Consider the following 11113-nt stretch of genomic DNA (forward strand, 5'->3'; position numbering starts at 1 on the left):
AAAAATACCAGCCCCAACAGAAGCAGCTACGGTGGTATTTGAATCCCAGAGCTGCACGACCAAAAGTGTGCAGAAGCTGATGAGGAGGTTAGTTCAGCAGCCGTACTTGGGTATCGGATCCTTGCTGAACGATTTAGTTATTATTTTTATTATTCTTGTTTTCATTAGTATCTCTGATGCCTGTGCGTACTGCTGTATGTACCGTAATCTGCTCGGTATGTAGGTTTTAGGAATCCAAGTATGCACCTTGCCAAGTGCTTCCTTAGGGTTGAATTACAGCTGCACACCGGGCAGCGGATCTCACGGATGAACGAGTAACCTTTGGAAGTTTTTGTTCTTAGTTTCAGTCTCCTCCATGGCCCTCGACCTCTCCACTGAGGCACAGTTCAATAACGGCGTATCCAGTGAATTACCTCATTACGTGCTGCTACCGACCGAGTTGATCGTCGTACCGGGAGGCGGGAGCATTCTGTTTCAGGTTTCTGATATGGGTAAGACATCTGACTTCGCTGCTAATCGCTCCATAAATCACTGGACTGATAAGGGTGAACACCACCAGCCTAATTGGTTTAGCCCATATGGGTACTACTCACTAGTTACTAGCAATTGAAATGAAGCGAACTACAAAACCAAAAAGTCTGTTGGCATTAGACACATTATATGTCGGAGGAAATGCTCTCTTACTCGCTCCCTTGAACGGTTTGGAACTCTGGTGGACATGCATTACGAAATGATCATGAGTTTTTGTTTTAAAAATCGCTCTTTGCACGAATAGGCAATATCCTGAGGACCAGGTAGTCGCGTGATTAGTTAGAGATGATGAGGTGCTCTCAGGCGGTGGGGCGCAAAAGGGTCATCGTAGTTCAGTTCAGACATTACGCCTAGACTGTGTATGAGCCATAAGATTAGGTAATTGCTGAGAAAACTGAAAGCAGATTATTTATAAGACAATGTTAGTAAGAAACAGGTACCCCACAGTTAATTAAATTCAAATGACAAGTAATGTGATCTTTCCTGAAAAAAAAACTTGAGGTCACTACGGGAATTTGTACCCTTCCTGGACGTTTACGCATGAAGAGCACAATGTTTCTTCTCCCGTGTGGCATGCTGGAAAAACATGTTTCCAGCGATGTCTCACACTAGCTGATTTACTTCTCTGATTGTCCCCCCGAAAAGCAAGACAAATGTTGAAGAACTGATGCTGTAAGTGAGTTCGGTGTGCTTTGAAACGATTCACTAAAGCGCGCCTCAGCTGCAAACGATTCGTCGTGGGTTTGCAGGAAGTTGATTTCTTCCAGATTCATAGTATTAATAGAGACCTATTCAATATTGTATTTATGCAATAAAGCCTGTGACACATCCTATCACGTGAATCCTCTCCCATCCGAATTGACAATAAGATAATCAAATAAGCTATGGCCTAAATCACGTTACTTTAATTAACTGTTGAGTGTTAGCCCTGTTTTCTGCTAACACCTATGTGTTTCACTTCTCACGGTTGTGAGCATCCCGCAATATGTCTGTGCTAGCGAAATCTGGACACGTTTTCGAGTGAACCATTCGGATCGGTCATATGGCCGTTCTTTCAGACGGAAATCACTTTACCGTTCGCTGAATCCCTCTGGTTAATAATTGATTGCATCCGATGTTTTTTGTGATGATATCGGCGTCTGTTGTGGAGTCGGCCTTGTGCATATTCCTGCATCGTGTGTATCACCGGGGCTGTGCAGCTTTATACATGGAGCTAAAAATGGCACAGCAGACAAAGTCATAAAGTAATAATCGTTCAGACACCCTTTCGGTGCCTAGCTGCCGTGCCACCCAAAGAAAGCACGAGAGCAGGGATACTGCCAAGTTGCTCAAGCGTAGGTAGAGGTTGGGTTCGAACCACGGACCTTTCGGTCGGTAAATTCGCGCTGTAACCACTGCACCATCTGGCACAGCAGTAAGAACACGATGGCCTGACTGGAAGTTTCTTGATTCTAGCATACACTTGGCTTGCGTTTGTTTAGCTCCGGGCGACGTGCAGTATCTCACACATCGCACTTTCTACGGGCTGAATTTCAGTTATACAATTGAATAACACATGGTGGGTGCTGGTCAAAGCTTCCATCCTTCAGATTGTGCCATACTATGGAACATCTAGCAGTTAAATTATCTTTGTTTACGACAAAAGCGACAGTCCTTGTTGCCATCTTGTGTACTATAAGCATAGTAACTGTATCGTTTTTCTCTCTTATTTCTTCCTGAAGGACAGTTGTCTCTGCCCAACTACTCCGTCGAAATTCAGAGTGGACAGTTCGTGTTACGAAAACACCCATTCCAACCGTACACGGACCTGGAGTCATCAGACGTCCCAACCAACCTCTCAATCGATAAGTGCAACTCAGTAATAGGTTATCGTAACCAAAGTAATCTGGTTACCCTAGATTACGAGGTCCCAGACAAAACGTGTTTCCCGTTTGGAGTAGAAAATGGACCCTCGCAAAAGGCACATTCGGGCCATCAGAATGGAACCTCCTTTCCGGAACGTAGTCCTGCCAAACCAGAAGCGATGCAGGTTCTGTCTTTAGTAGAACAACCATTGGATGCCACACTTCCTCGTCTTCAACCTCAAAAAGACAGCAAAAGTTTACCTAAAGTAGTGCTGGATCCAAGTAAAACTGTCGACACATCCGTTTTGAATCAACTGGGTGAGTAAATTACTTCGTCCTATCGTTTCATTCTGGATCCAGCCGGTTATTAGGGCTGATTTATCCTCTCTTGGCGTCACATTAGACTGCTTACACAGATGCCCGTTTGCTAATGTAGTGCAGTGAGTGACTCTTTCAGTCAGGATGGCATGTGATCCTAATTGGAGCAACGCACCTGTAATGGTCTTTTAAGTCTACTATTTGGTCACTTCGTTAGTATTTTAAGCGTGCCTTCTGTCCTTCGAATGGAATTCGCGAAGAGTTTCCTACCACCATCTCTTCACACAAAATACTTTCACAGAATGATGATGCGCGATTTGTAGACGTTCAGCGGCACTTCCGGTATTGCTCTTTGTCAACCTCCCGTTGCGTCTTAAATTAGAGACATCGTCCCATAGAAGAAGCGAATGAAGTGTGACGAAACGTCTTTCCTGTATATGTACAAATAAAAGTTTCGCGTTTAACTGTTGGATAACACTGGTCAGGTGAGAGCCGTTTCACTTCTGCGTGTTATGAAATGTACTTACTTTTTACGAAGCACTTCAAGTGGCTGATGATATGAAGATCCACCGCAAGTTGTGTGCACCAGTTTCATACACGAGTTTGTTTTACGCTTTGGTACAATACTCTTGATACGTATGTATAACGGCCTGAGTGAGTGTCTGGAGGGGTTCGAACCACGGATCAAATAAATCATGGTTGTACGGCGGTGAAGCATCAGTGTTGAATACTGATGTCATGCTGTCGATGATGATGATGATGCTGATGATGATGATGATGTATAATGGCGTAAAAAGTCAATCGATTGTCTTGACGTATGAGATTTACTTTCTTATTAGTGCTGCGAATTCCAGACAACTGATCAACGTGACCGGTGTGACAACAATACACATCATACCAGCCAGGTTTAAATCATTGTGGAGAGTCATCATCATCATCATCATCATTGTCATTTATACTAACCACGCACTTGTCGTACGGTGGTTCTAGCTGCCACAGTTCAATTAACCACTGGGAATGTAAAAACATTTTTGACCTCATCGTGCTTAGTGTACCTAATATCTACCAACGAACAATGAAAGATCGACATCCTATTCGGCTCGGTTCCGTTGTTTACGTGACTGGCCTTGATGTTTGCGTTCATATTTTGCAGATTATTTGGGCCACAAACGAGACATAAATCCTCGAGCACTGCGTTTTCAGAACTTAATTTTTTTCCACTACCAAGAGTTATTTGTAATAGAATGTTGGAGGCATTCTTCGTTTTTTAATCGAAGATTGTGTTCGCTTCAGTTTTGTTCCCCTCTTAACTAGTACTCTGTTTTGGTTCGTTTCGTCAGTGTGTCAACTGCTTGAACAAAATGGGTGTTCGTTAAAAGCACCTACTTCGACACCTCCAACATCTACAACCAGTGCGGAAGATTTGATCCTATCAGGCCATAATCTTTCCGCCCTGGCCCGATTTGTTCATCGTTTGAGGCAGTATCGTCTGCGTGCCGGTTTATCACAAAATGAGCTGAGCGCAGAGCTTGCCAGGCATTTTAACAACGAAACCATGTTCAGTCAGTCTTTGCTATCCAGGTGCGTTTGTTTACGGTGTCGTTGGAATGTGCATGGGTTTCTCCATTTTTCCCACTTTGAACACCACGTCTCTTGAGACTAAAAATTTCCACCGGCCTCATTTTCCCTCAGGTTCGAGCGACTGGAGGTCAACGTAAGGGCAGCATTTCGTTTATTGCCTTATCTCGAGAGTTGGCTCTCCCATACAGAACAAAAGGGTTGCTCTTTGATGTCCAGCGAATCTATTCAACCCGATATAACATTGGGAAAGCGTGTGTCGGGAAGGACCAGGACAACGCAGCTAATACGGTTGGATTCCATTTCGAACAACCTTGGTTGTTCTTCGGATCAACGTCCTCACTCGTCTGTGGATTCTCCGGTAAGGTTCTTCCCTGTTTCATTCACATAATCGTGTATACTACTGTAAGCATTTTGTCTAACCCCTCTATGAAGTTGTATGCTACACGAAGTCAACATGTCGACAGTGGTGAACTGAATGTCACACGCTATGATGCCAGGCGATGTCTGACACTGGAAACAACTGGATCAAAGTGGTCCGTTTGTTCAACTTCTCTGGCAGTGAGATTGAATGATGAAATATCATTAACACTTGACCTCGCCTTCATATTAGGCAGCGATTGGACCGGGGCTGGCATTTCGAATGGACTTTAAAAGGTGTTTAAATACATACTACTGACCAATAACCCCAGTAGGCTGGTTAAATTGCGCTCTTCGTCTCAGCAGAACCCTAATTTAGCAATACCAACTTATGGTCCGGGTGACGATTGGAGCTATCGGACTACGCAGTCCGTTGAGATCAGTAAATGTTGCATTGAGAACTGGTTCTTTGAACAAATGGGTTAATTAACATTATGAATTAAGCAGAACGTACAATCAGTAACAGCACAATCGGTAGGAGCAGGATAAGAGGACAGTGGAAATGACTGTCGGCGATGAGTCTTTTGCCAAGGGGGTTGAGCCTTTGATGACAAGTCTTTTAGACAAGCTGAGAAGACGCGTTCTCCAGGGCAGATCGAATCAAATCAAATTGTTCAGCTGTAGCACCCTTTCAGTGCTTAGTTGCGATGCCAACGGAATGAATCACAAGGGTAGAGATACTGCCAGGTTACCCAGGCTTACATAAGAGCAGATGAGATGCTGAAGTTATTTTCGAAGCACGGACCTCTCGGTCTTAGCCCGGCGCCTTAACCAATCAGCTCTCTCGAACCCACAGGATTTCATGACATAGTCCAAGCTTTAAGGCGGTTCCCTCTTTTAGCATTGTAGTGTCAGAACCGCTATCAAGAAGTGGGTAGACTCCGCAAACTCAGCGAGGACAGTGGAGGGTTACAGGCAGCACACCAAACGCCACGGACGTTCGTTTGCACGATCCGCTGCAGAAGTTGGCGCTCAGGTTCGAGCGGCATTCGTCCTGGCATGTTGGCCTCACTGATTGGGCTGACGACTGAGTGGGTGGGTGAAGCAGTAGGTGGTGTAGGCCGTCGCAGCCTTTGAGTTCACAACAGCGCGTCGATCGGTACTTCTTCGCGTTACGCCTTAGCTTGTAGCAAATTTCGCAAAGTACAACTGATCGGACAAAGGTTGCGCGCACTGATCGCCACAGTGCAAGCACGAACGGGACACTGTCGTACTGTCTCCATTGCTAAGCCTATTAGCCGCAGTAGTCGTCACGAGTGTGGAGGACCTTAGCGATGGTGTCGTTACGAAGCCACGGGGTGTCTCGATCTCCTGGTGTTCGGCGGAAAAACTCTCTAACTGATAACAACTCCGCCCGGTCTTGAACATGATCTATCAAACCAATGGAACTGGGATCTCGGTTCTCCCTGAGAATTTTTTGAAGGTCGGTCAAACCATTTCGGTTGGATGGCGGTCGGGAGGTGATTGAGGATAGCACCTATAGTCATTCTGGTGCTCATTTCGGATTAACACTTCAAATGGGAATGAACTAGCCGACATACGTTCGTTGTTCCGGCGTTATAATAAACATGCGTAAATCATATTACTCACGAATAGTCGGAAAATAGGAAACATAACTAATGATCACAGTTCAGCCATAGTAATTAACAATCGGTGTAGGCTGGAAATGTCTGGTGCGTTTGGAGCATCTTTGTCAATAATTGTTCCATTTCTATAGGCCGAATGCGTTGTTGAGTACAAAGTTGCGATTTCGGAGTGCTGTTGAGCGAAAACATACGTCAACTGTGTTTTGACGTGAGAAGTAGAGGGCGTGTCCAAATGTAAAAGTCCGAAATGTGTGCAGTACTTTGGCACTGCCAGCCATACTTCCGCTGCGCAGTCAATCAAATTCATTTTGAAATATCAAAGTGGAGAACGTTAAGATTCAGTGCTATTTTAGTGTTTTTAAGACAGTTTTTGGTACCAAGGTGGTGCCCTTTACTGGTATTATGCGTTCGATATTCATTCGTGACGCATTCTCATTGAGAATAAGGAGTTCAATGGATATGTGCATTTTCAGAAGGTCTTAACTGGCCTCAATGGTCGCAGACTAATCAACAAACACGACCAGGAACAGAGTACAGGTTCAATAATCAGACAGGTAGGAGAGTTGCTAGTTGATTGAGTCAGGTTGACCTGGTGGCCTGTGCGTATAAAATGGTCCAGGGTCGCGTTATCGTTTGACTACAGTCCGGGAAATATGGGTGAATACGCCTTGATCCTTTGAGACGAAATCTGAATTGGGAAATGGATACTGTTCGCGGAACCCGCGCAAGCAAGCGAATAAATCACAATTGATGGACCAAACCAGGCGCCTCGTATTGAATACTGGTAAACCGTAAAAGGAAACTCTTAGTTTGACAGTAATAAGGTTTCTTCCGATTGACTATTTTACCGGATTTGTGGTACATTCTGAAATACTGTCACTCTTGAACGGAAGCCTTTTGCTGACAATGGGCTTTCTCTGTCACTGACGCCGGTTGAATGCGCTTTCCAACAAAAGTACGGGTTTCGTCCTATGGTGTTTGCTCTGGTTGTGAGTTCCCCATCTAGAATCTCGGGCGAACATACTCTTCTGACTCCACTCGCCAGACATCGAACTAAATTTCATTTATATGAAACATCAACGAAACCACTTCCCCTCCTTCTAGTGGACTAGCCAAAATAATTGCACCAGGACAGGGGACGGACTGTTCTGACCAGTTGGATGCACAGTGTTAAGTTTCCTTATCGAGTCGGTGTAATGTAATGTGAAGAACTACCTTGATGTAGCAGTGGTCCACCAGTGGGCTGCTAAGTTTTCCGGGTATGTGTAGCAACCAAGGTGGGTCCAGAAATCTGTACAGTTGAGATATGGATGTCCTGCAGATTCCAAACGGTTGTACTCTCTCTACTTTGTGTACTTCTTTTAGGCAGTCAATAAGAAATGTAGACATTTCGTTCCTTTCGTGCGTTCTATGAAACTTACTCTCTCCTGGATGTAACCATTGCAACCCTTTTGTTTTCGCATGCTCGGTCGAACACCCAGAGGGCGAAATCTCTTTGAATATGGATTAGTAATGTAGGTAACGATTTGACCCGATTCAGTCATTTCACATCATTTATCGAGTTCCAAGTAACTTGTCGGAATTAGTCGACAATGAACTCAGCGGAATCAGACCAGTTAGTCCGACTCTGGGTTTGGAAACGTGGATACCGAACCAGTACCATTGAACTAGTTATCGATTGACCAACGAGGAACAAAAGTCATCTACCACATGTCTATTGATCACTATTTTCGTACTCATTCGCTACTAATTTTCGGGTTAGGTGACTGACAATATGAACGCCATTCACCTCAACCGGCACTATTCTCCTGAAAAGTCACCAGACAAATGGTGGTTCGTTTTCAGAGACAGGCGGTTCCTTTCATTCATTGTCACGCATTATCCGCCTACTAGTTGGCGCAAATCTATTGCGGCATCAAACCGGTTAGAATAAGTTAGTTAGTTAGTTGACGCTCACGATTAATTGCACAGTAGTGTTCAGTGACCTTATTACAGAATGCCTGATGACAGTCCAAATCAACCACTTCTTGAGGAAATCGATCCTGAGGATTGTCCTCACGATATGGTTTATGCACATCGAACCCACAAAATACTATGCCACATTGATTCTTATCTACTGTTCATTTCATTTCAAAGGCCGATGTTACACCTTGATTACTTCCAATCGCTCTCTTCCTCAGGTTACTGGGGGTGTCCCACATACCATCGCCGTTTTCAGCCAGTCATCTGAAAAAGGGTTCGATTCCACGTCGGCGGATGTTGTGCCTACTACGACTTGTCAGTTAAAGAATCCTGAGTGTCGAACGAAGCGACGGAAACGTACTCATTTTTCAGATTATGTTTTGACAATCCTTTCGGAAGCCTATAAAGAGGATCCACGCCCGGAAGGTGGGTAGATGTTGGCTTCGAATTGTTTATAAGCTTTCGGTTCCTATTGCTTTGGCTGCAATGAGCTTCCGGCTATTGTGTTTATTTTAATTACACTTAGCCTAAATCCAGGTGGAGCAGATGGAACCTTTATTCGCCAAAACTCCTGATCAGTTTGTGATACGTTATGATGGAAAATGATCGCGCACATGCCGACGCCTCATCCAGGGCAGCTCACGGGAGCCCGAAGCAAGTGTGCTAGAGGACAAATGTGTGTCTTTTACGCAAACAATGCAGCAAGCTTTCAGTGGTTACCCACTCTACATTAACTAGATGACTGGGTGAACCTGAAGACACTAGTTGATAGGTTGGAACCGGTGAGCCGTTTGAACTGCGTAATTCATTTCTGGTCACTTTGGCCTCACTGGCTTCAGATGTCGGGTGTAGTAGGATGCATTATAGGTAAATGTACCACACTTTTGGCAGCAGATCCGTCATGCTAATAGAATCTTTCGGTAGGAATGAAATCCAATAGCTCGGTAATTATTCACTTTTCATATTCGAATCAGATCTGCTAAACGAAAGCTGATCGCTCGTATCCGCCCCCGTGTGACCGCACAATGACGAAGCAATAAAGAGCCATGTTTAGATTAATACCATCGTACGAACCGAGTCTTGTGACTGTAACGGTTAGCATGTTGTAAGTTACTTTAAGGTGTAGATGGCCGGGGTTCAAAAGACCAATACACATAACTTTGTTTTTTGGCTCTCTTGACCTCAGCTCACTAAATTTCCGCGACTTTTACGTCTGGGGTTTTTATTTTCCAGAGGATGTCAATTTAGCTACTTGAATGCATCGTAGATTCGATAGGCTATTTTTTATGCTGTCTAGTTCGAACAAGGAGGCTTGTGAATGCCAACGAACGCAGCAAGAACTTGAGTCATCCAAGTGCCACCTAAGGATATGTTGTAGATTAATAGAAAAGACTTACTCTTCCGTCGCTGATTGAAGGATGTACATATGGCTCATGGTCGACAGATTTGATACACTGACTCTGGGTGTCTTGTCCTCACTGAATGTCTGTCGAGTCAGTAGCGACCGTTGTTAGTCATGAACTGAATGTTATCAGCTGATACTTTTTTGGTGCACATGCTTTGTCGGTATGTTGGTGCTATCATACATTTTCACTGTTGAAATCCTTATTTGCTGTCACACGTTGCTATGTCCGGCATGCACTTTTTCAGACTTTTGGAGCAATACGTAATGAGTGTTTTCCTTGTTACACACAAATCAATGTTTCACTTACAACTTGATCTCAGGAGCCAAACTCACAAGACTTGCAATGGAAACTGGTTACGATCGCGAAGCAATCCGCGTGTGGTTTTGCAACAGGCGTCAGGTCAGTGCCAGAACGGAGAAAGTATCAACCTGAACCAGGTGTGACCTAGTTACTCTGGTATCGGTATTCATGCATGGGTGTGCCTCTTGACGGATGCCGTCTCATGAGTCAACCGGATCGAAGTCGTCCTTACCGACCGATCGACGATAGGTCCTCAATCGACATGGAGCATTGTTTTGTTGCTTATCAATCCTAATTTAATACATTGCCCGCTATGTGACCCAGATGGCTTTTTGCCCGCTTGTAAAGGGATGGTCATTTTCTTGTGAGATGCTGCTGTTTTACTTAAGTACATGGGAGACTGTCTTCTTCCCTGGTCAGTGCAGAGTAGGTTTGCGTGTATATTTTAGAGACTGGAAGGTAACAGGGTTATCTTGATAAAGGAAACTACTCACAAGGTTGCTGAAAACTCTTCGACTACCCATGACCGGTTTTGACCGTTTTGGGGCTCATCAGATAGGAGTAGTCCCCGAGTTTCCGTCAACCTCATGATCTACTTGAACCAAAATTACACGACTTTCGACAACTACACTCATTTGCGCACGAATTTGGTTTCCACACGGGAATCGCCAGAAACCTCGCTGAGTCTTTCGTCTTTGGTAACCTGATGCTACACCAGGTGGCCTCATGTTTCGCATGTTACGATATTCAAGTTATCTCCGTAATGGGATTATTCTCAAGAAAGCGAAGTGCACCAATATTTTGGATTTAAAATCTGGTAACTTTTCGAATGGTAGTCCAGTAAGTGACGCTTCTTCACAAGGATGTTCGTGTGGGCTTTGAGGAACGATGTAACGGAGCGTCGGGATATGATAGTCCACCACTGGAGTCCAACTCTAGTCCTTCGAGTGTACTTCGCTCAGTAGCCTGTCCGTATTTGCACTAATATGCTTCTTCTGAGTTAACTGACGACGGAGCCGAGAGGTACGTTTGAAGGATGGGGAACTTCATTCATCTACTTGCTCAAAGGTGCTGTCGTGCAGTCTGAGTGAATCAATCAGACTGTATGTTTTGCGTCCTTCCATGTCAGCATTGATCCGAAAGGATTTTTCGGAGCCGGGTGTCCACA

General features: G+C 44.5%; 1 protein-coding gene across 1 annotated transcript; it reads left to right on the plus strand.

The window, feature by feature from the left end:
• Window positions 1–346: 346 nt before the first annotated feature.
• Window positions 347–10265, plus strand: T265_13340 (hypothetical protein; the record flags this gene model as incomplete). Its single annotated transcript, XM_009168451.1, has 6 exons — window positions 347–491; window positions 2253–2693; window positions 4034–4274; window positions 4386–4632; window positions 8458–8665; window positions 9965–10265. 6 exons carry the CDS (start codon window positions 356–358, stop codon window positions 10075–10077), a joined length of 1386 nt encoding a protein of 461 aa, XP_009166715.1.
• Between the last annotated feature and the right edge of the window lie 848 nt (window positions 10266–11113).

The sequence above is a fragment of the Opisthorchis viverrini genome (genome assembly GCF_000715545.1).
Source record: "Opisthorchis viverrini unplaced genomic scaffold opera_v5_57, whole genome shotgun sequence".
NCBI lineage: Eukaryota > Metazoa > Platyhelminthes > Trematoda > Opisthorchiida > Opisthorchiidae > Opisthorchis > Opisthorchis viverrini.